A 25201-nucleotide genomic window follows, 5' to 3' on the forward strand; every position below is an offset into this window, starting at 1 on the left:
ACCAATGACTTAAGGGATGTCAATAATGAATGCGTGCTACTGGAAGTACATCAACCATTCCTGTTGTGTTACCTCACAGAGAGGGCATGTGACCGAGGAGCCAAGTGAAAATGTCAACAACCCTGCCAAGCTGAGCCAACCACACCAGATGAAGCCCATGTCCAACAGGGAGAGGTAAGGCACACAGTCTACCACCAAAGTCACACAGCTATGAGTACACCTCTGTCCCGGGAGCGCTTGCTTCATAGCATTGTCCACAAATTAGTCAGAATGGGAGTGTTGCTGTTAAAAGGGACAAGCTGTCGAAGCTTTTCATCTTCGACTCATCAGGACAAATGCAAGAATGAACATTTCCAAGGGAGCAACAATTTATACCGCCACGAGAAAAGGACGCTGATTGGTTGGCAGGGTGGGTGACTCTGGGAATGGTTCCCTGATGCATTCACCATGGCAATGCCTTGACTAACCAAAAGTAGACGCCCAACCAATCTCCTGCAGTATAAATTTAAATAATTTTTATTCAAAATTTTTCACCGATTATCACAACAGAAAAATAGAACGCTCCGCCCCCCCCCTTTACACCAATAATAAAACAACAAGAACAAAAGTGCATAAATAAACAAATAAACGTTAAACAGTAAACAATAGTCCATCCCCTGCCAGACACGAACCCCCCCCCCGGCTGCTGCTGACCATCTCCTAACTCTCCGCCAGGAAGTCTAGGAACGGCAGCCACGGCCTGAAGAACCCTTGCACAGATCTCCTTAAGGCAAATTTCACCTTCTCCAATTTAATAAACCCTGCCATGTCGTTAATCCAGGATTCCCCCCTTGGGGGCCTCGCATCCTTCCACTGAAGCAGAATCCTTCGCCGGGCTACCAGGGACACAAAGGCCAGAATCCCGGCCTCTTTCGCCTCCTGCACTCCCGGCTCGTCCGCCGCCCCAAATATTGCAAGCCCCCAGCTAGGCCTAACCCTGGAATTCACTACCCTTGACACCGTCCTCGCTACTCCCCTCCAGAGCTCCTCCAACGCTGGACATGCCCAGAACATGTGGGTGTGGTTTGCTGAGCTCCCTGAACACCTCACACATCTGTCCTCACTCCCAAAAAACCGGCTCAGCCTTGCCCCGGTCATGTGTGCCCTGTGCAGCACCTTAAATTGTATCAGGCTGAGCCTCGCGCAAGAGGAGGAAGAGTTTACCCTTCCCAGGGCATCCACCCACATACCCTCATCGATCTCCTCCCCCAGCTCCTCCTCCCACTTACCTTTTAACTCCTCCGCCGAGGCGGCCGCCTCCTGCATCACCTGATAAGTTGCCGAGATCCTACCCTCTCCAACCCACACCTCCGAAAGCACCCTGTCCTGGACCCTGCGCGCCGGCAGCAGCAGAAACTCCACCACCTGTCGCCTAACGAACGCCCTTACCGGCATATATCTGAAAGCATTTCCAGGGAAGAGCCCAAATTTCTCCTCCAGCTCCCCAAGGCTCGCAAACATCCCGTCTATGAACAGGTCCCCCATCCTCCTAATACCTGCCCTGTGCCAACTCCGGAACCCCCCCATTCATTTTGCCCGGGACAAACCGATGGTTCTCCCGCATCGGGGACCACACCGAAGGCCCCACCTCCCCCCTATGTCGTCTCCATTGCCCCCAGAATTTGAGGGTCGCCGCTACCACCGGGGCACGTGGTGTACCTCGCTGGAGGAAGCGGCAGCGGTGCCGTCACCAGCGCCCCCAGGCTTGTGCCCACACAGACGCCATCTCCAGCCTCTTCCACGCCGCCCCCCTCCCCCTCCATTACCCACTTACGTATCATCGCCACGTTGGCAGCCCAATAGTACCCACATAGGTTTGGCAACGCTAATCTCCCCCCCCCCCCCCCCCCCCTGTGCCTGCTCTGCTCCAAGAACACCCTTCTCACCCTCGGGGTCTTCTTCGCCCATACAAACCCCATAATACTCCTGTTAACCCGCTTAAATAAGGCCTTGGGGATCAGGATGGGGAGGCACTGAAACAAAAACAGAAACCTCGGGAGCACCGTCATTTTAACCAACTGCACCCTACCCGCCAGGGAGAGCGGCAGCATATCCAACTTTTTGAACTCCTACACCATTTGCTACACCAGCCTCGTAAAGTTGAGCTTATGCAGGGCCCCCCAGCTCCTAGCCACCTGAACCCCCAGGTATCTAAAACTTATTTCTGCCCTTTTCAGCAGAAGCTCATCAATCCCCTTTTCCTGGTCCCGGGTTCTCTGTAATTCATAACACACACACGCAAGATGCTGTCAACTGCAAAAACAAAACAGTGACGTACTAGCTATAGGCGGGTGCTGCATGATCGGGGGAGGAGGCAACAGAGGAGTTGAGCTTTAGGATCAGCCCCAGTTTGAGACCGCGGTGTTGAAGCTGTGTGGTACTCTGGTTAAGCCCAGACCCTTCACTGCTTTCACCTTGGGTCACAAAGTAAAGAACCACAGAGCTGATGGCTCGAGTCTAAGAGCCGGGGTACGAGTAGCCAGGGCAGACTGACCATATAGGTAATTTCCTGAGTTCCCCATTCTGCAGCCATGTGAAAAATCCCTCCCGCTTTCAAGAGAGGGAGACGAGGTATTAAATACACGGGCAATTTAATCAAAGAACATAAAATACTCAGTGGAACGATAGAAAGTCAACAATGTGCCCTATTCCAAGATCGACCATCGTCACTCCTGGAAGCGTATCTCAAGGCCCCTCCCGTCTCCATGGCTGAATCTCTCCATTTGTGCAGAACAATGTTCCCTAAATGATCATTTCTCCCCATCTCTCTCTTCTCCCCCCCCCCCCCCCCGTGTGGATGGAGATCTCGGCTCGTCGTGGAAGACGGCCAATGTATTTCTCCACAGCGAGTGAAATCTGTCAGTGAGAAACGAGACTGAGACACACAGTGTGGTTCAGGCAGAGCGAGACGGAAGTAGCTCTGGGAGAGAGCGAGGATAGGGAGAAGAACTCTGCAGAGAGGGCGATATTTGGGGGGGGGGGGGGTGCATGTTTATATAATGCGACGTCCTTGTGGTGTTATTACAAATTAGTCCTGTCCTGAGGAACCTTTGTCCAAGTTTAAATAAATCGGCACAGATTTATATAATGGAGAAGTATCTATGTACAGTGTGCAGTGTCACGGGCCAGGGTTTAGAAAACTCCAAAGTATGTCATGGACTTTACCTGACCTACAACTTTTAATAGATTTTGGTTATGAGGTGCACTGGGGCCTAATTTCCAGGTGTTATGCAACAGAGACCTTAAGTATTTTTAAACAAAAACAATGTTTATTCTACGAATTCAGTTAACATTTTATAAACACACAGTAAACATTTTATCAACTACCAACACAACTACCCCCCACCCAGATACAGTACTCTATATGTAACCCTTAATAACTTTCCTAACACCATCCATAAGACAAACAGTCTTTTTAACAAAGCAGTAGGTGTAAATTCTTGACACAAGGCAGGTATCACTTTGAAATTATCAAGTGTTCTGGGCCCCTTTTAACATACAGAGAGAGGGACAAATGAACCTTCCTTGTCTGAATTCAGCTTTCAACTGTCTAAAACGAAAGTAAAACACAAAGCCACAAACCGCTTCCAGCTCAAAACGAAAGTAAAAGCCACAGACACAACCCAGCTCCACCCACACAATGACATCACTGCAGCTATTTGATAAACACCCATTTCTGAAAGGTACACTCCCACGATAGCGTCGGTAGTATCCATTTTCTTTGTTAATTCAACTTGGCCTGTCTGTCGTTCGAGCTGTCCCGGACTGAGGCTGCTTAAAGAGCGGGACTGTGCCTTTTTTGTTTTGTGTCCCACTCCCAGCCGTTCATTGTGATACGTTTAGGCTGAATGTAACGAGGATCCTGGCTCTCAACCTTCATATTTGTCGCCGTCGATTGTTCGGATGTTTGTTTAGCAATCCTGCCGGCTCAGCTGGTTAAGAAAATTCCCAGATTTGGCACTCACCGACCCCAGTCTGAAGAATCATTTAGCAGAGAATTACTGGCGGGGTGGGGGGGGGGGGAGGGGCAACAGTGTTTTACCATTGAACTCCGTTTTGGAGTGGAGTGGGAAAGTATGTTCAGGGTTCGTGGCAGCACGGTGGCGCGGTGGTTAGCATTGCTGCCTCACGGCGCCGAGGTCCCAGGTTCGATCCCAGTTCTGGGTCACTGTCCACGTGGAGTTTGCACATTCGCTCCGTGCCTGCGTGGGATTCGCTCCCACAACCCAAAGATGTGCAGGCTAGGTGGATTGGCCACGCTAAATTGTCCCTTGATTGGAAAAATTGAATTGGATACTCCAAATTTATTTAAAAAATAAAAAGTATCTTCAGGGCTCAATCCACTGTCAGATGGCTACAGAGTGGGGCGGGAACGCAGCAGCATCACCTGAAGACAATGAGGATCCAAAGATTTCTGTCAAGGCCTCAGCAATTTCCTCTCTTGCCTCCTTCAGTATTCTGGGGTAGATCCCATCAGGCCCTGGGGACTTATCTACCTTAATATTTTTTTAAGACACCCAACACCTCGTCTTTTTGGATCTCAATGTGACCAGGCTATCTACACACCCTTCTCCAGACTCAACATCCACAAATTCCTTCTCTTTGGTGAATACTGATGCAAAGTATTCATTTAGTACCTCGCCCATTTCCTCTGGCTCCACACATAGATTCCCTTGCCCATCCTTCAGTGGGCCAACCCTTTCCCTGGCTACCCTCTTGCTTTTTATGTATGTGTAAAAAGCCTTGGGATTTTCCTTAACCCTATTTGCCAATGACTTTTTGTGACCCCTTCTAGCCCTCCTGACTCCTTACTTAAGTTCCTTCCTACTTTCCTTATATTCCACACAGGCTTCATCTGTTCCCAGCCTTCTAGCCCTGACAAATGCCTCCTTTTTCTTTTTGACGAGGCCTACAATATCTCTCGTTCTCCAAGGTTCCTGAAATTTGCTGTTTTTATCCTTCTTCCTCACAGGAACATGCCGGTCCTGAATTCCTTTCAACTGATATTTGAAAGCCTCCCACATGTCAGATGTTGATTTACTCTCAAACATCAGCCCCCAATCTAGGTTCTTCAGTTTCCACCTAATATTGTTATAATTAGCCTTCCCCCAATTTAACACATTCACCCTAGGACCACTCTTATCCTTGTCCACCAGCACTTTAAAACTTACAGAATTGTGGTCACTGTTCCCGAAATGCTCCCCTACTGAAACTTCTACCACCTGGCCAGGCTCATTCCCTAATACCAGGTCCAGAACAGCCCCTTCCCTAGTTGGACTATCTACATATTGTTTTAAAAAACCCTCCTGGATGCTCCTTACAAACTCTGACCCGTCCACACCCCCAGCACTAAGTGAGTCCCAGTCAATATTGGGGAAGTTAAAGTCTTCCATTCTTCCATCATAGCAACCTTGTTGCGTTTACTCCTTTCCAAAATCTGTCAACCTATCTGCTCCTCTATCTCCCGCTGGCTGTTGGGAGGCCTGTAGTAAACCCCCAACATTGTGACTGCACCCTTCTTATTCCTGATCTCTGCCCATATAGCCTCGCTGCCCTCTGAGGTGTCCTCCCGCAGTACAGCTGTGATATTCTCCTTAACCAGTAGTGCAACTCCGCCTCCCCTTTTACATCCCCCTCTATCCCGCCTGAAACATCTAAATCCTGGAACGTTTAGCTGCCAAGCCTGTCCTTCCCTCAACCAGGTCTCTGTAATGGCAACAACATCATAGTTCCAAGTACTAATCCAAGCGCTACGGTCATCTGCCGTACCTGTTATACTTCTTGCATTAAAACATATGCACTTCAGCCCACCAGTCCCGCTGTTTTCAGCAACATCTCCCTGTCTGCTCTTCCTCAGAGCCATTCTGGCCCTATTCCCTAGTTCTCCCTCAATTGTTTTCACCTTCTGACCTATTGCCCCGGTCCCACCCCCCTGCCATGCTAGTTTAAACCCTCCCGTGTGACATTGGGGGTAGTAGTTTATGGGATCTTGTTATTAAATTGGAACAGTTAAAGGGGGGAATTTATTAAGGGTGATACATAGATTACTGTAGCTGTGTGGGGTATTTATGTTTGTAGTTGATAAAAATGCTTACTGTGTGTTTATAAAAATCTTAACTAAATTTGTAGAATAAAGCTTGTTTTTGATTGCTTAAGGCCTCTGTTGAATAACTCCTGAAAGTCAGGCCCGTGTGTTCATCGTACCCAAAATCGATAAACAGTTGTAGGTCAGGTGAACTCCATGATATTCTTTGGAGTTTCCTAAACCCTGGCCCACAACATCGTGTAACTCCTTACCGCATGTCGACGCACTTCCTGTGAAGTGCAGTAGCTTGTTTTTGCACAGAAAGGCCCCCACAAAAGATGACCGAGCGTTGAATGTCCCACTGCGTGCCCTCGGAGAAGCTGCGTGTTTTCACACGTCCGCGGTGCGCTCCGAGGGGGGCCACACTCTTGTCTGCTGGTTTGTCGTTGTTTTGCTTTTTTAAGGTGGGTGCGCGGACACCGTTTTCAAGGCTGACCTCTCACTTTCTGTCTTTCCGCCTGCGCAGGAATTTTGTGCTGAAACATCACGTGTTTCTGGTCCGAAACTGGGAGAAGATGCGTCAGAAACAGGAGGAGGCGAAACAGGAGAACGACAACAGTCAGTCTGTGTCGCTGTACGCCCGCTGGAACGGCATTTGCCGGGATGATGGCAACATCAAATCTGGTACAGAGAAAGAATGAGTTTTCTTGGTGAGGGGGGCACCGAGAGAGGGGGGACTTTCTTGGTTTATGATGACTGGGTCCGTGCGAGCACGGTTATAGCTTGTGCTCTTGTATTGCAAAAACAGGGGTGCGCTGATCTTTGTGGGTGTTGCGATGGACATGGCACTGATCTTTGTGGGTGTTGCGATGGGCATGGCACTGATCTCTGTGGGTGTTGCGATGGGCATGGCGCTGATCTTTGTGGGTGTTGCGATGGGCATGGCACTGATCTCTGTGGGTGTTGCGATGGGCATGGCGCTGATCTTTGTGGGTGTTGCGATGGGCATGGCACTGATCTTTGTGGGTGTTGCGATGGGCATGGCACTGATCTCTGTGGGTGTTGCGATGGGCATGGCACTGATCTTTGTGGGTGTTGCGATGGGCATGGCACTGATCTTTGTGGGTGTTGCGATGGGCATGGCACTGATCTTTGTGGGTGTTGCGATGGGCATGGCACTGATCTTTGTGGGTGTTGCGATGGGCATGGCACTGATCTTTGTGGGTGTTGCGATGGGCATGGCACTGATCTTTGTGGGTGTTGCGATGGGCATGGCACTGATCTCTGTGGGTGTTGCGATGGGCATGGCGCTGATCTTTGTGGGTGTTGCGATGGGCATGGCACTGATCTCTGTGGGTGTTGCGATGGGCATGGCGCTGATCTTTGTGGGTGTTGCGATGGGCATGGCACTGATCTTTGTGGGTGTTGCGATGGGCATGGCACTGATCTCTGTGGGTGTTGCGATGGGCATGGCACTGATCTTTGTGGGTGTTGCGATGGGCATGGCACTGATCTTTGTGGGTGTTGCGATGGGCATGGCACTGATCTTTGTGGGTGTTGCGATGGGCATGGCACTGATCTTTGTGGGTGTTGCGATGGGCATGGCACTGATCTTTGTGGGTGTTGCGATGGGCATGGCACTGATCTTTGTGGGTGTTGCGATGGGCATGGCACTGATCTTTCGCCTCTGGGGCCTATGCTGAAATCCAGCAGTTAACTCGTGTGGTGCGTGCCTCCTTTCGCTGGGGCGTGCCAGCCCTCCAGTGAATTTAGTGTGGGGGGGGTCTAAATCTGGCTGCTAGTGGGAATGGCTCCACGATTCAGGAGGGCCATCAAGGCAGCCCCTCAACCTTCACATCAGGAGGTGGAATTTCCTGCTGCAATTACTGCTGGAGGATAGACCATTTCTCTACTCTTGGCTCCCAAGTACCACTCCGATTAGGTAAAGCATCAATAATAAGCGCGATAAACATCCCTTCATTCAAGGCTGGCATTGTCCCTTGACCAGTGTGTGGGTGTGTAAATGTGTGTGTGTGAGTGTAGATGTCTGTGTGAGAGAGTGAGTGAGTGCGTGCGTGAGATGTGAGTGCGTGCGTGAGATGTGAGTGCGTGCGTGAGATGTGAGTGCGTGAGAGAGTGAGTGCGTGCGTGAGAGAGTGAGTGCGTGCGTGAGAGAGTGAGTGCGTGCGTGAGAGAGTGAGTGCGTGCGTGAGAGAGTGAGTGAGTGCGTGTGAGAGAGTGAGTGAGTGCGTGTGAGAGAGTGAGTGAGTGCGTGTGAGAGAGTGAGTGAGTGCGTGTGAGTGAGTGCGTGTGAGAGAGCGAATGAGTGCGTGTGAGAGAGTGAGTGAGTGCGTGTGAGAGAGTGAGTGCGTGCGTGAGAGAGTGAGTGCGTGCGTGAGAGAGTGAGTGCGTGCGTGAGAGAGTGAGTGCGTGCGTGAGAGAGAGTGAGTGCGTGCGTGAGAGAGTGAGTGCGTGCGTGTGAGAGAGTGAGTGAGTGCGTGTGAGAGAGTGAGTGAGTGCGTGTGAGAGAGTGAGTGAGTGCGTGTGAGAGAGTGAGTGCGTGCGTGAGAGAGTGAGTGCGTGCGTGTGAGAGAGTGAGTGAGTGCGTGTGAGAGTGAGTGAGTGCGTGTGAGAGAGTGAGTGAGTGCGTGTGAGAGAGTGAGTGAGTGCGTGTGAGAGAGTGAGTGAGTGCGTGTGAGAGAGTGAGTGAGTGCGTGTGAGAGAGTGAGTGAGTGCGTGTGAGAGAGTGAGTGAGTGCGTGTGAGAGAGTGAGTGAGTGCGTGTGAGAGAGTGAGTGAGTGCGTGTGAGTGAGTGCGTGTGAGAGAGCGAATGAGTGCGTGTGAGAGAGTGAGTGAGTGCGTGTGAGAGAGTGAGTGCGTGCGTGAGAGAGTGAGTGCGTGCGTGAGAGAGTGAGTGCGTGCGTGAGAGAGTGAGTGCGTGCGTGTGAGAGAGTGAGTGAGTGCGTGTGAGAGAGTGAGTGAGTGCGTGTGAGAGAGTGAGTGAGTGCGTGTGAGAGAGTGAGTGCGTGCGTGAGAGAGTGAGTGCGTGCGTGAGAGAGTGAGTGAGTGCGTGTGAGAGAGTGAGTGAGTGCGTGTGAGAGAGTGAGTGAGTGCGTGTGAGAGAGTGAGTGAGTGCGTGTGAGAGAGTGAGTGAGTGCGTGTGAGAGAGTGAGTGAGTGCGTGTGAGAGAGTGAGTGAGTGCGTGTGAGAGAGTGAGTGAGTGCGTGTGAGAGAGTGAGTGAGTGCGTGTGAGAGAGTGAGTGAGTGCGTGTGAGAGAGTGAGTGAGTGCGTGTGAGAGAGTGAGTGAGTGCGTGTGAGAGAGTGAGTGAGTGCGTGTGAGAGAGTGAGTGAGTGCGTGTGAGAGAGTGAGTGAGTGCGTGTGAGAGAGTGAGTGAGTGCGTGTGAGAGAGTGAGTGAGTGCGTGTGAGAGAGTGAGTGAGTGCGTGTGAGAGAGTGATTGAGTGCGTGTGAGAGAGTGAGTGCGTGCGTGTGAGAGAGTGAGTGCGTGCGTGTGAGAGAGTGAGTGAGTGCGTGTGAGAGAGTGAGTGAGTGCGTGTGAGAGAGTGAGTGAGTGCGTGTGAGAGAGTGAGTGAGTGCGTGTGAGAGAGTGAGTGAGTGCGTGTGAGAGAGTGAGTGAGTGCGTGTGAGAGAGTGAGTGCGTGTGAGAGAGTGAGTGCGTGCGTGTGAGAGAGTGAGTGAGTGCGTGTGAGAGAGTGAGTGAGTGCGTGTGAGAGAGTGAGTGAGTGCGTGTGAGAGAGTGAGTGAGTGCGTGTGAGAGAGCGAGTGAGTGCGTGTGAGAGAGTGAGTGAGTGCGTGTGAGAGAGTGAGTGAGTGCGTGTGAGAGAGTGAGTGAGTGCGTGTGAGAGAGTGAGTGAGTGCGTGTGAGAGAGTGAGTGAGTGCGTGTGAGAGAGCGAGTGAGTGCGTGTGAGAGAGCGAGTGAGTGCGTGTGAGAGAGTGAGTGAGTGCGTGTGAGAGAGCGAGTGAGTGCGTGTGAGAGAGCGAGTGAGTGCGTGTGAGAGAGTGAGTGAGTGCGTGTGAGAGAGTGAGTGCGTGCGTGTGAGAGAGTGAGTGAGTGCGTGTGAGAGAGTGAGTGAGTGCGTGTGAGAGAGTGAGTGAGTGCGTGTGAGAGAGTGAGTGAGTGCGTGTGAGAGAGTGAGTGAGTGCGTGTGAGAGAGCGAGTGAGTGCGTGTGAGAGAGCGAGTGAGTGCGTGTGAGAGAGTGAGTGAGTGCGTGTCACTGCTGTATGAATAATTGAGACACAATTGTTCGATCCTCTTTCCGTGCCTGTGGAGCATGCTACAGTGGCAAATTCCCTCGGAGACCTGGTGTAGCTGGTTACTGAATAATAAGCGCAGCCTCGGAATGCAGCTTTCTGGAGCTGAATTTCAGAGTAACTTTGTTTTTAAGAAGTGAAATCAATGTCAGACAAGCTGGCAGCTTTGTGGCGAGTTCTGGGTTATTTCTGCACGTTCTACCCTGGCGCAGACCGTAACGATGCCATCTGCTGGGCAAACCTGACACATTTTGCCCGTGCGATTGTTTCCCTTCCATGCACCCCTGGCACTGCTCCGAAGCTACTATCCTGGCTTGAAGATATCTTTCCAGATCCAGCGATTTTCCTCCTATGTCTTTCTAAAAATAAATTTCGACTACCCAATTCTTTTTTCCCCGATTAAGGGGCAATTTAGCGTGGCCAGTCCGCCTACCCTGCACATCTTTTTGCGTTGTGGGGGGAGAGACCCACACAGACATGGCGGGGGGGATGTGCAAACTCCACACGGACAGTGACCAGGGCCTCCTGCCATGTCAAGGGCATTCAAATTGTGCGCTTTGAGTGAAAGAATATCGCCAATGACTTTCCGACCCATGTGCAGTACTATAGCGGTTATATTGCTGGATCAGCAGTCCAGAGAACGGCAACTCCTATCCCTTCACAGGAGTTCAGGAATTTCAATCGCGCTCTCTTTGTTAAAAAACAAAATCACATCGAGATTTTTATTTATATCCTGGTATCGGTAAAAGTAGTCTCAAAGCTGTTGGAATGTCATTATAAACCCAAATGGGTCCTTACTCCGTCCCATACCAATGCAGGTGACTCTTTAACTGCCTGCCGAAGTGGCCTGGTGTGCAGTTCAGAGCAGGGAATGAGTACCAACCATGCTTTCAAATCTCACTAATGGAGAAGAACATATGAACTAGGAGCAGGAGTCGGCCATTCGGCCCCTCGAGCCTGCTCCGCCATTCAATGAGATCGTGGCTGATCTTTTGTGGACTCAGCTCCACTTTCCCGCCCGAACACCATAACCCTTAATCCCTTTATTCTTCAAAAAACTATCTATCTTTATCTTAAAAACATTTAATGAAGGAGCCTCTACTGCTTCACTGGGCAAGGAATTCCAGAGATTCACAACCCTTTGGGTGAAGAATTTCCTCCTAAACTCAGTCCTAAATCTACTTCCCCTTATTTTGAGGCTATGCCCCCTAGTTCTGCTTTCACCCGCCAGTGGAAACAACCTGCCCGCATCTATCCTATCTATTCCATTCATAATTTTATATGTTTCTATAAGATCCCCCCTCATCCTTCTAAATTCCAACGAGTACAGTCCCAGTCTACTCAACCTCTCCTCGTAATCCAACCCCTTCAGCTCTGGGATGAACCTAGTGAATCTCCTCTGCACACCCTCCAGTGCCAGTGCGTCCTTTCTCAGGTAAGGAGACCAAAACTGAACACACTACTCCAGGTGTGGCCTCACTAACACCTTATACAGTTGCAGCAGAACCTCCCTAGTCTTAAACTCCATCCCTCTAGCAATGAAGGACAAAACTCCATTTGCCTTCTTAATCACCTGTAAACCAACTTTTTGCGACTCATGCACTACCTAGGACACCCAGAGAAGGTGGACTTCAAGCAGGCTGTGTGATCTGGATTAAAGCAGAGCACCTTGTGAAGCTTCACAGGGGCACCATGTACCTTGCAATTGGAGTTCTGCGGTAAATGGGCATCAATATTAATGACCCTGGAAATGCTCTGATCGAGGAAGCAGGCAGAGACGGGAGGGAGGCTTACTGTCCATCTTCAGAGTGCATATTGATTCCGTTTCAGGCCTGTCCCAGCAGCTGTAATACCACCGCACACCTAGCCAGAAATCTTTCCCTCTTCTTCTCGTGTCCGTGAATGTGCCATGAACAGTTCTTCAGCTCTCTCTTCCCAAGTAATATTTACATTGGCATTCCTTATCAGGTCACAATGCAAGAAGCTTTTTCTTGGTCATGGAGGAGGATAATCCAAGGGAGATTGTGGAGACATGGCAGCACCTCATGGCAGCACCTGCACGTTTCATCGTTTTGCTGGGATGGGAGCTGTTCAGAGGGTTCCTGCGGGGGTGTGGGCAGGGCTGCGGGGAGCTGGTTCCGCTCGAGGCTTGTAAATGCCGTTCCTGCCGTCTCGTCCTCCCAGTTAAATTGCTTGTTGTACTTTCACCACTGCTGACTCATTCCTCCCATTTTTTTGAAGCATCTAATTATGAATCAAACCCACCTATTTGGCACATCCATCTTCTCCAACAGGGCCTGCTCCCGAAATAAAATCAAAGCAGGAGCAGTCATCCCAAGTGCTGGGTGAGTTAAGCGAGTGAAACCTGGTTCTGATTTCTCCACACTGTGCTGCAGGGTTTGGCACACTACTCACGGGCTGCTTTTCTGACCGATCCGCAGAATTGTGCAGTTTCACGTGGCGAAGGAAGGCAGCGGCAGGTAACACCGTCACTTATTTTTTTTTTTCCCCTTCCCTTGGTTGCAGATGTTTTCATGACCCAGTTTTCAGCGCTCCAAACGTCCCGTTCGGTCCGGACCCGGAGGCTTGCCGCGGCGGAGGAGAACATCGAGGTGGCGCGCACAGCACGCTTGGCACAGATCTTCAAAGACATCTCCGACACAATCATATCGTACAAAGGTACACGCACCCGAAAGTGGGGTTCCAGCGGCCGCTGGTGAGGGTGGGAACCGAAGAGGGGTCTTCCAATTTAATCGCGACTGACCGTGTATCCCGAATCCCATTTACCCACCTTGGTTCTCTCGCCCTTAATCCCCGTCCTCTGTGTCGTTTCTTCCCCCCCCCCCCCAAACGACCCCCCAGCTTCATAACGTTTTGGGGGTGAGCGTCCACTCCCCATTGCGTGCACAGAACGAGGCCCATCGTGTCTGCGACGGCCATCAAGCACCCATCTCTGTTATAATCATTTCGTCCAACACTTGATCCATCGCCTGGTGTCAGGTCGAGAGCTCGTCGGAATAAATCCCGAGCCTTAAAAGGCCTGGCCCTAATTTTACGGTGATGATGCTTTGTCCTGGACGGACCCCCCTCCCCAACCGAGAGAAATAATTTCCCTCCGTCAAACCCCTCAAATCCTCTTCATTTAATCCTTTTGGTGCCAGTAAATGTTGTTGTCCGTGCGATTACATTTGCAACAAGCCACTGTGAGTTTATAACAATTCGATGGCTTGTCCTTTTTTTATATATCAATGAAATCTGTTATTCATCCATCCTTTTCATTTTTAATCCTTGTTTTCCCATTGATGTGAAGACCAATAGTAATGAGCATTGATACAGCACCTGTCAAAACTGGCCTTTATTCGTAGCAAACAGCGTACAAGAGCGAGGAGGTGGTGCTGAACCTATACAAGACACTAGCTAGACCTCGGCTGGAATATTGTGCGCAGTTCTGGGTGCCACACTATGGGAAGGATGTGAGCGTGGCGGAGAGAGGGTGGGAGAGGTTCGCGCCAACGGTCTCAGCGATTGAGGGTAGATTGGGGAGGTCGGGATTGTTCTGGAGGAGAAGGCGGCCGAGAGGTCAGAGTGGATGGGGAGAAGCCGCTTCCGCTCATAAGAGTGTCGCCAATGAATGAAATGAATGAAAATCGCTTATTGTCACAAGTAGGCTTCAAATGAAATTACTGTGAAAAGCCCCTAGTCGCCACATTCCGGCGCCTGTTCGGGGAGGCTGTTACGGGAATTGAACCGTGCTGCTTGCCTGCCTTGGTCTGCTTTCAAAGCCAGCGATTTAGCCGTGTGCTAAACAGCCCATTATAAGGGGCGCAGATTTAAAGTGATCAGCAAATGCGATGAGAGAAAAATCTTTTGCACTGGGCGAGCGATTGGGGTCTGGAATGCGCTGTCGGGCGATTGTGGTGGATGGAGGTTCAATCGAGGCGCCCGAGATGATGATTTGAACTGAAACAATGTGCAGGGTGTCTTGGGGGAAATGGCACTAAGTCAAGATGCGCGTTTGGAGAGCTGGCGCCATCAGTGTGGACCAAACGGGGGCGTCTCCTGCGTCGTAGCAACACCGTGATTCTGTGAAAAAATCCCGAGGAACATAATCGGACAGAAACTGAGGCCCAATCATGCAAGGCGACATCAGGGCAAGTGACCAAATGCATGGTCAGAAAGACCGGTTTTGAGGCGCACAGTGGATCAGCAGGAAAGGCTATTTGCCAGCACATATTTGTATTCATACCCGTGTTTAATAATTCACTAAATTAGACATTATCGGATATCTGTCGACCTGCTACAGTCTGGATTCAGCTCCTCACGCGTCACGTTTGTTTCTTTTGAAATTTCTTTAGATTCATCGGAACAAGCACTGGCCACACCTCTGCTGAACCTGCCGTCACGCAAAAAGTAAGTTTAACCTTTCTTACGACACCCGAGTGTGGTTTACCAGGTGGGTGATAAACGCCACCGGTGCAGCAGCTCTTTCTAAATCATAAGAGCAGGCCGAGGCCATCCCACCCCTCCAGCCAGCTACGCCATTCATTCAGATCCTGGCTGTGTCCCAGCTGGGCTCCACTGCCTCGGCTATAATCTGCAATAACTTCATTGCAGTGTGAAGGTTAGCCTACTTCTGACAATCAAGATTATTATTAAAGATTATTATTAAAATGATCAATTGAGCTAGCCTCTTCTCTTTGTGGGTCACAGGTCCACACTTCTCCCACCCTCTCTCTGTAGAAAGGTCTCCTGACTCCCTTCCTGAGTTGGCCATTTCCTGAGTTGGCCATTTCGGAGACATGGATAGAGCAGGGACAGGAATGGATGTTGCAGGTTCCGGGGTTTAGGTGTTTTAGTAAGCTCAGAGAAGGAGGCAAAAGAGGGGGAGGTGTGGCGCTGCTAGTCAAGAGCAGTATTACGGTGGCGGAGAGGATGCTAGATGGGGACTCTTCTTCCGAGGTAGTATGGGCTGAAGTTAGAAACAGGAAAGGAGAGGTTACCCTGTTGGGAGTTTTTTATAGGCCTCCTAATAGTTCTAGGGATGTAGAGGAAAGGATGGCGAAGATGATTCTGGATAAGAGCGAAAGTAACAGGGTAGTTATTATGGGAGACTTTAACTTTCCAAATATTGACTGGAAAAGATATAGTTTGAGTACAATAGATGGGTCGTTTTTTGTACAGTGTGTGCAGGAGGGTTTCCTGAAACAATATGTTGACAGGCCAACAAGAGGCGAGGCCACGTTGGATTTGGTTTTGGGTAATGAACCAGGCCAGGTGTTGGATTTGGAGGTAGGAGAGCACTTTGGGGACAGTGACCACAATTCGGTGACGTTTACGTTAATGATGGAAAGGGATAAGTATACACCGCAGGGCAAGAGTTATAGCTGGGGGAAGGGCAATTATGATGCCATTAGACGTGACTTGGGGGGGATAAGGTGGAGAAGTAGGCTGCAAGTGTTGGGCACACTGGATAAGTGGGGCTTGTTCAAGGATCAGCTACTGCGTGTACTTGATAAGTATGTACCGGTCAGGCAGGGAGGAAGGCGTCGAGCGAGGGAACCGTGGTTTACCAAGGAAGTGGAATCTCTTGTTAAGAGGAAGAAGGAGGCCTATGTGAAGATGAGGTGTGAAGTTTCAGTTGAGGCGATGGATAGTTACAAGGTAGCGAGGAAGGATCTAAAGAGAGAGCTAAGACGAGCAAGGAGGGGACATGAGAAGTATTTGGCAGGAAGGATCAAGGAAAACCCAAAAGCTTTCTATAGGTATGTCAGAAATAAGCGAATGACTAGGGAAAGAGTAGGACCAGTCAAGGACAGGGATGGGAAATTGTGTGTGGAGTCTGAAGAGATAGGCGAGATACTAAATGAATATTTTTCGTCAGTATTCACTCAGGGAAAAGATAATGTTGTGGAGGAGAATGCTGAGCCGCAGGCTAATAGAATAGATGGCATTGAGGTACGTAGGGAAGAGGTGTTGGCAATTCTGGACAGGCTGAAAATAGATAAGTCCCCGGGACCTGATGGGATTTATCCTAGGATTCTCTGGGAGGCCAGGGAAGAGATTGCTGGACCTTTGGCTTTGATTTTTATGTCATCATTGGCTACAGGAATAGTGCCAGAGGACTGGAGGACAGCAAATGTGGTCCCTTTGTTCAAAAAGGGGAGCAGAGACAACCCCGGCAACTATAGACCGGTGAGCCTCACGTCTGTGGTGGGTAAAGTCTTGGAGGGGATTATAAGAGACAAGATTTATAATCATCTAGATAGGAATAATATGATCAGGGATAGTCAGCATGGCTTTGTGAAGGGTAGGTCATGCCTCACAAACCTTATCGAGTTCTTTGAGAAGGTGACTGAACAGGTAGATGAGGGTGGAGCAGTTGATGTGGTGTATATGGATTTCAGCAAAGCGTTTGATAAGGTTCCCCACGGTAGGCTATTGCAGAAAATACGGAGGCTGGGGATTGAGGGTGATTTAGAGATGTGGATCAGAAATTGGCTAGCTGAAAGAAGACAGAGGGTGGTGGTTGATGGGAAATGTTCAGAATGGAGTACAGTCACAAGTGGAGTACCACAAGGATCTGTTCTGGGACCGTTGCTGTTTGTCATTTTTATCAATGACCTAGAGGAAGGCGCAGAAGGGTGGGTGAATAAATTTGCAGACGATACTAAAGTCGGTGGTGTTGTTGATAGTGTGGAAGGATGTAGCAGGTTACAGAGGGATATAGATAAGCTGCAGAGCTGGGCTGAGAGGTGGCAAATGGAGTTTAATGTAGAGAAGTGTGAGGTGATTCACTTTGGAAGGAATAACAGGAATGCGGAATATTTGGCTAATGGTAGAGCTCTTGAAAGTGTGGATGAGCAGAGGGATCTAGGTGTCCATGTACATAGATCCCTGAAAGTTGCCACCCAGGTTGATAGGGTTGTGAAGAAGGCCTATGGAGTGTTGGCCTTTATTGGTAGAGGGATTGAGTTCCGGAGTCAGGAGGTCATGTTGCAGCTGTACAGAACTCTGGTTCGGCCGCATTTGGAGTATTGCGTACAGTTCTGGTCACCGCATTATAGGAAGGACGTGGAGGCTTTGGAGCGGGTGCAGAGGAGATTTACCAGGATGTTGCCTGGTATGGAGGGAAAATCTTATGAGGAAAGGCTGATGGACTTGAGGTTGTTTTCGTTGGAGAGAAGAAGGTTAAGAGGAGACTTAATAGAGGCATACAAAATGATATGGGGGTATAAGGGTGGACAGTGAGAGCCTTCTCCCGCGGATGGAAATGGCTGGCACGAGGGGACATAACTTTAAACTGAGGGGTAATAGATATAGGACAGAGGTCAGAGGTAGGTTCTTTACGCAAAGAGTAGTGAGGCCGTGGAATGCCCTACCTGCTACAGTAGTGAACTCGCCAACATTGAGGGCATTTAAAAGTTTATTGGATAAACATATGGATGATAATGGCATAGTGTAGGTTAGATGGGTTTTGTTTCGGTGCAACATCGTGGGCCGAAGGGCCTGTACTGCGCTGTATTGTTCTATGTTCTATGTTCTATGAACGGTATGGCTCTGATTTTGAGGTGAAGTCCCCTTGCCCTAGACCCTCTCTGTCTCTGCCTCTCTGTCTCTGCCTCTCTGTCTCTCCCTCCCTCTGTCTCTCCCTCCCTCTGTCTCTCCCTCCCTCTGTCTCCCCTCCCTCTGTCTCTCCCTTCCACTGTCTCTCCCTCCCTCTGTCTCGCCCCCCCCTCTGTCTCGCCCCACCCTCTGTCTCGCCCCACCCTCTGTCTCGCCCCACCCTCTGTCTCGCCCCCCCCTCTGTCTCGCCCCCCCCCCTCTGTCTCGCCCCCCCCTCTGTCTCGCCCCCCCCTCTGTCTCGCCCCCCCCCTCTGTCTCGCCCCCCCCCTCTGTCTCGCCCCCCCCTCTGTCTCGCCCCCCCCTCTGTCTCGCCCCCCCCCTCTGTCTCGCCCCCCCCTCTGTCTCGCCCCCCCCTCTGTCTCGCCCCCCCCTCTGTCTCGCCCCCCCCTCTGTCTCGCCCCCCCCTCTGTCTCGCCCCCCCCTCTGTCTCGCCCCCCCCTCTGTCTCGCCCCCCCCTCTGTCTCGCCCCCCCCCCCCTCTGTCTCGCCCCCCCCCCCCTCTGTCTCGCCCCCCCCCCCCTCTGTCTCGCCCCCCCCTCTGTCTCGCCCCCCCCTCTGTCTCGCCCCCCCCTCTGTCTCGCCCCCCCCTCTGTCTCGCCCCCCCCTCTGTCTCGCCCCCCCCTCTGTCTCGCCCCCCCCTCTGTCTCGCCCCCCCCTCTGTCTCGCCCCCCCCTCTGTCTCGCCCCCCCTCTGTCTCTCGCCCTCCCTCTCTCTGTCTCTCCCTCTCGCTGTCTGTCTGTCTCTATCTCTCTTCCCCAGCACCCTACACCTGATCGTTGTCATTCGAACTCGGAAGGACCTCAATCTGATCACCCATGAACCATCTGTATTGGAGGGAGCACGGGCCTAATTTATGTCAAATCCTCTCCTGAATGACCCCTTGAACTCTGATAACTGCTGTTGAATCTGTGCTGTACTCTCTTCAGGGCCTTGTTACTCGAGGGGGTGCTACCCAGCGGTATAAATGGCCTACCCAGAGCTTTGAATAACCGTAGTAAACGCCCTTCCCTTAATGTTACCGCTATCCAGTTACAGAATCATAGAATCTCTGTGGGAGGAAACCGGAGCACCCGGAGGAAACCCACGCAGACACGGGGGAGAACGTGCTGACTCCGCACAGACAGTGACCCAAGCTGGGAATCGAACTGGGGACCTTGGAGCTGTGAGGCAGCAGGGCTAGCCATTGTGCCGTCCCGTGGCCAATCCACCTACCCTGCACATCTTAGGGTTGTGGGGGCGAGACCCACGCAGACATGGGGAGAATGGCACCGTCGCCGTGAGGCAGCAGTGCTAACCACTGCACCGCTGTGCCCCCCCCCCCACCTCGCCGACGTTCTGTAATCCTTTCTTTGATTTTTTTTTTAAAATCGAACTACTACATTTTCTCTGTGTGCACGGACCTCTAAATCTCGTAACCTCTTTGGACCTCGGCTTTTATTAACTTTTCGTCAGATTAAAAAAATACTTGGTTCTATCCTCCTTTGCCCAGAATGCATGGATGTGAAGTCCACCTGCCACAGTTCAGCCCTCTTGGTCAATGTCTCTAAAACGTTCCAGTCTGCACCAACCATGCTGCCAATCTTAGTGGACACTCGGGCATCAGAATATGTGTGTTGTGTGTTGACTTGCGATTGCCCCCCTCCTACTTCCCAGCCCTTCCCACTGTGTCCAGGATCACACTGAGAGATGCTGAGTTGTCCAGCGCCCATCAACCCCCACCCTCGAGGAAAGGAGGGGGAGAAATTGCAATGTGGACAAATAACAAATTTAAAATGGAAAACGTTTGAATGAAGAAGAAAAAAATGTAAAACGGCAAATATAACGTGAGGAGCAGAGTGAAGAGCCCCAGGCCCCGAAGGAAAAGAAAATGATCAAAAACATAAAATCCAGTCTCCCTCCTTCCAGAGCCCACGCACAAACAATAATTAACACAAAATCCTGGGAAAACGCAGCTGGTCTGGCAGCATCTGTGCAGAGAGAAATAGGACGATCATTCCATGGCCTTGTGCTTCTTCAGGAAGTATGGTGGATTCTCGTTTTCCTGTACATTTCCCTTTCAATCCCCACAATTCAGTCCCCACAAGTACCTTTCTCCTCTCGCTCTCGCACGCTCTCTCTCGCTCGTGCTCGTTCTCACTCTTGCCCTCTCTCTCGCATGCTCACTTTTGCTCTCGCTCGCTCTCTCTCACTCTCGCTCTCAGTCTCGCTTGCTCTCTCTCGCGTGCGCTCTTTCGCTCGCTCTCTCTCACTCTCGCTTGCTCTCTCTCGCGCGCGCGATCTTTCTCTCGCTCTCTCTCTCGTGCACTCTCTTTTGCTCTCTCTCTCTCTCTCTCTCTCGCTCTCACTCTCGCGTGCGCTCGCTCTCTCACTCTCTCGCTTGCTCTCTCTCGCGCGCGATCTCTCTCTCGCTCTCTCTCTCGTGCACTCTCTTTTGCTCTCTCTCTCTCTCTCTCTCTCTCTCGCTCTCACTCTCGCTTGCTCTCTCTCGCGCGCGCTCTCGCTCTCTCTCTCTCGTGCACTCTCTTTCGCTCTCTCTCTCACTCTCTCTCTGTCTCTCCCCCCCCCCCCAGCTAAACTGCCGGCCCAAAGTTGGCTACACTTGAGAAAGTAATTCACTGGAAATGAAACACTTGGGGAAAGTCCCGAGGATGTGAAAAGGTCCCAAATAAATTCCACGTTCGACCTCTCTCCCACGCTTACCTCATCCTCTTGCCTGGTTTCACTTTGCTGGAGCTCTGGGGCCCCTCTCACTTTCACCTGGATTTCCCACAGACTCCTGGGGAAAGGGGAACAATCCTCCCCCAGATGTTTGATCCTGTCGTGCTATTGCTGCCTAAGTGCTCACATCTGTGCAGCTTGGCACTTCCTGCCAGCTAATCAGCCATGGATACCGTGGGACCTGTTAATTGCTTTCCCTGTAAGTAGGTGCTGGCTGCAGTAAGACCTCAGTCAGAAGTTGAGGCAATCTGTTGAATGTAACTTTTTTGGGGAGATAATTTTGCTGTCAAACCAAATACTCGCGTTGCCGTTGATTTCGATTAGAATCATTCCCCTTATTGCAGAACGGAAAGTTACGGCCTGAAAGGGGGCATCTGCTTCTTACCATCCGAGCGTTTACCATGTCAAATCCTCCGTTAATCTAATCACAAATTACTGTTTACAGCACGCACGCACGTGGGTCATTCAGCCCAGCTGGCTCATGCTGGTAACTGGGCTGCACAGAAGCCTCCTGCCACCCCTTTCCACCCCCTCCCCTCCTATTGGCTTGTCCTCCTATTCCCTTCCCTCTCCTCCTCCTTCCCTCTCCTCCTCCTTCCCTCTCCTCCTCCTTCCCTCTCCTCCTCCTTCCCTCTCCTCCTCCTTCCCTCGCCTCCTCCTTCCCTCGCCTCCTCCTTCCCTCGCCTCCTCCTTCCCTCGCCTCCTCCTTCCCTCGCCTCCTCCTTCCCTCGCCTCCTCCTTCCCTCGCCTCCTCCTTCCCTCGCCTCCTCCTTCCCTCGCCTCCTCCTTCCCTCGCCTCCTCCTTCCCTCGCCTCCTCCTCCCCTCGCCTCCTCCTCCCCTCTCCTCCTCCTTCCCTCTCCTCCTCCTTCCCTCTAAACCTCTGCTAGTCACCTGGACCGCTCCCCGTGGGGCCGCACTCTCCTCGCTCTCCGGGTGAAGGGGATTCTTCTGAATTCCCCAATTGGATTTATTCAGGGCTGTCGCATATCGATGGACCCTAATTCTGGTCTGCCCCGCAAATATAGACATCAGCTTTGTGTCCACCCCTTCGTAATTTTGAAGACGTCTTATCAGGCCACCCCCTTTTTGAGAGAAAAGCACCCCCCCCCCTCGTGTTCAGATTTAAACCTCCCGAGCCGCTGTTCAGGATTTTAAGCTCATCTTCTCTGGATAATTAGTCACGGCATCATCATTACACTAGGTGCGGCGAGGGTGTATTACAGCAGAGGCTGGCTGTGAAGAATGTGCAAACTTCCCCCACGTGGCAGAGAGCAGGTGAGTCGGATCGGACAGCTCCATGTCCCGCGTCCGTCCAGACCACAGGGCTGCTGCAGTTAGCCGGGTGGTGAAGTCACCGCGGCCTCCTGCCTCGGGCTGTGCTTACCCGTTGGAAAATGGCCAAGGGGCCCAAACCTGACAGCGGGTGCAGCAATGCTTGGAGGAGACCCAGTACTGAAGGAGGCCATTCAGCTTGACGCGCTCCTGCTGGCTCTCAACACGCTGCAACTCCCCTCGTCGCATGTCGATCCAGTTCCCTTTTGGAGGTCACAATTGGATCTCCCACCATGACAGTCTCTGGGCCGTGCCTTTCCAGATCCTCACCACTTGCTTAAAACAAGACCTGTTTTTATCTTTAAAAAGCGAGACCACAGAACCCTTACCGTGCGGAAAGAGTCCATTTGGCCCGTCTAGTCTGCGCCGACCCTCTGAGAGACCACCCTACCTGGGCCCACCCCCTTGCCTTACCCCGTAACCCCACCTAACCTGCACATCCCTGGACACTAAGGATTGGATCGGATTGGATTTGTTTATTGTCACGTGTACCGAGGTACAGTGAAAAGTATTTTTCAGCGAGCAGCTCAAACCGATCATTAAGTACATGGGAAGAAAAGGGAATAAAAGAAAATACATAATAGGGCAACACAAGATACACAATGTAACTAGATAACACCGGCATCGGGTGAAGCATACAGGGTGTAGTGTTAATCAGGTCAGTCCATAAGAGGGTCATTTAGGAGTCTGGGTAACAGCGGGGAAGAAGCTGTTTTTGAGTCTGTTCGTGCGTGTTCTCAGACTTCTGTATCTCCTGCCCGATGGAAGAAGTTGGAAGAGTGAGTAAGCCGGGTGGAAGGGGTCTTTGATTCTGCTGGCAAAATATAAGGGGCAATTTTAGCACGGCCAATCCACCTAACGTGCATATCTTTGGACACTTGGGGCAATTTAGCACGGCCAATCCACCTAACCCGCACATCTTTGGACTGTGATAGGAAACCGGAGCACCCAGAGGAAACCCACACAGACACGAGGAGAACGTGCAGACTCCGCACACTAGACAGTCACCCGAGGCCAGAATCCAACCCGGTCTCTGGCGCTGTGAGGCAGCGGTGCTAACCACCGTGCTGCCCTTCCACGTCACCATTCCACCTTTAGCCATTGACCTTGAATTATGTAAAGTGTATCCTCTGTCGCCATCTTGAAACCTGCTACCCCCCTTGACGTCAAGCAATTCTTGTCCGTAAGAACACTTTTTTGCTGCCTTCCACAGATACGACATCGCCATTTAGGGTATGTGTTTCTTTATTTTTTTGACTTGGACAGATCAGAGCAGTGCTCTTTGCTAATGCAGCTCTGTTACCCCTGCAAGCCATTTGGTAATTCATCAACCCCTGCAACCCCTTGGACTTAGGATGAGCAGATTGGAATCTTTCTAGTCCTGGTAACACTAAACCCCCCATTGCACAGTGCTCATTTCCTTACCATCAGTTTGTGGGCCAGGGCTGAGGCTCTTCCTCGCACTCCATGTGAGTATTATCCACAGGGTACTTAAAGGATACTGAGAGGCCTGGATAGCGTGGACGTGGAGAGGGTGTTTCCACCAGGAGGAGGAACTAGAACCCGAGGGCACAGCCTCAGACTGAAGGGACGATCCTTTAAAACAGATGAGGAGGAATTTCTTCAGGCAGAGAGGGTGGTGAATCTGTGGAGGCCAAATCACTGAGTGTCTTTACGACAGAGGTAGATAGGGTTTTGATCAATAAGGTTATGGGGAGAAGGCAGGAGAACGGGGATGAGAAAAATATCAGCCGTGATTGAATGGCGGAGCAGACTCGATGGGCCGAGTGGCCTAATTCTGCTCCTATGTCTTATGGTCATACAAGTCCAGTCAGTCGACAACGTTGACACCCCCTCCCTTCCTGTCAAACGGCAGAGCTGCTTTGACTGCAGATCTTTGTTTAGGTTCTTGGTTTGTTCACGTGGGAGTGTGCGGTGACTGTGTTCCCAATTTCTACACAGAAAATCAGATTATTACGAGAAGATTACAGACCCGATTGACCTCGCCAGTATCGAGAAGCAGATCCTCACGGGCCATTATAAGACTGTAGAAGCCTTTGATGCGGACATGCTGAAAGTCTTCAGGAATGCCGAGGTGAGTAAGTAGATTCCGAGTTCTCAGTTATTTACCTTCGTTTGTGAGAAAGGACAGCCTTTATTGGGATGCGAGGAGTGGTCCGCATCCTGCGGTCTTCGTGATTCACATCTTTCCAACCCCCTCAAGCCACCATCCGCATCGCTGGGATCGCCCCTTAGCTTAATGCCCCGTCGGTCAGGAGCCCCCACGACCGGAATTCTTCCAACATTATATTCAGGCCACACACATTTCTCATTGAGAAGGGCACCTGAAGTGTAGCCTGCGACACAGTCTGCTGGCACAGTGGGTAAATGTGGTGCCTGGTATGATACTGAGCTCTGCCGGGGGGGGGGGGGGGTGCCCAGTCCGTACATAGTAGACAAAAAGAATAATCAACTTAGAACATTGACAAATAGTACATCGACAAAGTGATTGGTTACAGTGCGGAACAAGGGGCCAAACAAAGCAAATACATGAGCAAGAGCAGCATAGGGCATGGTGAATAGTGTTCTTACAGGGAACAGATCAGTCCGAGGGGGAGTCGTTGAGGAGTCTTGTAGCTGTGGGGAACAAGCTGTTCCTATGTCTGGATGTGCGGGTCTTCAGACTTCTGTACCTTCTGCCTGATGGAAGGGTCTGGAAGAAGGCAATGCCTGGGAGGGAGGGGTCTCTGATAATGCTGTCTGCCTTCCTGAGGCAGCGGGAGGTGTAGACAGAATCAATGGGAGGATGGGAAGCTTGTGTGATGCGCTGGGCTGAGTTCACCACAGTTTGCAGCTTCTGCCGATCTTGGACCGAGCAGTTGCCATACCAGCTGTGACGCAGCCGGATAGGATGCTCTCTATCGCACATCTGTAGGAGTTTGTGAGAGTCGATGCAGACATGCCGAATTTCTTTCGCTTCCGTAGGAAGTGGAGACGTTGTTGGGCTTTCTTGACTGTTGCATCAACGTGAGTGGACCAGGACAGACTGTTGGTGATGGTGACCCCCAGGAACTTAAAGCTAACGACCATCTCCACTTCGGAGCCATTGATGCAGACGGGGAGGGGGGGTGTCGTGAATGATGGACTAACTTTCTAGAGACAGAAGGGGGTTAATCATTTTTGGATACG

General features: G+C 51.2%; 1 protein-coding gene across 1 annotated transcript in view; it reads left to right on the top strand.

Annotated features, from left to right (window-relative positions):
* The window catches only part of ash1l (ash1 (absent, small, or homeotic)-like (Drosophila)), a 412201-nt gene extending 388059 nt beyond the window's left edge, over positions 1 to 24142 (top strand). The window contains 5 exon segments of the mRNA XM_072490632.1: positions 80 to 174; positions 6591 to 6748; positions 12866 to 13018; positions 14695 to 14749; positions 23975 to 24142. Of these exon segments, the coding sequence (XP_072346733.1) occupies positions 80 to 174; positions 6591 to 6748; positions 12866 to 13018; positions 14695 to 14749; positions 23975 to 24119 (606 nt within the window). The 3' untranslated portion in view covers positions 24120 to 24142.
* Positions 24143 to 25201: the final 1059 nt, after the last annotated feature.

The sequence above is a fragment of the Scyliorhinus torazame genome, chromosome 26, assembly GCF_047496885.1.
Source record: "Scyliorhinus torazame isolate Kashiwa2021f chromosome 26, sScyTor2.1, whole genome shotgun sequence".
In the NCBI taxonomy this organism is placed as follows: Eukaryota; Metazoa; Chordata; class Chondrichthyes; order Carcharhiniformes; family Scyliorhinidae; genus Scyliorhinus; species Scyliorhinus torazame.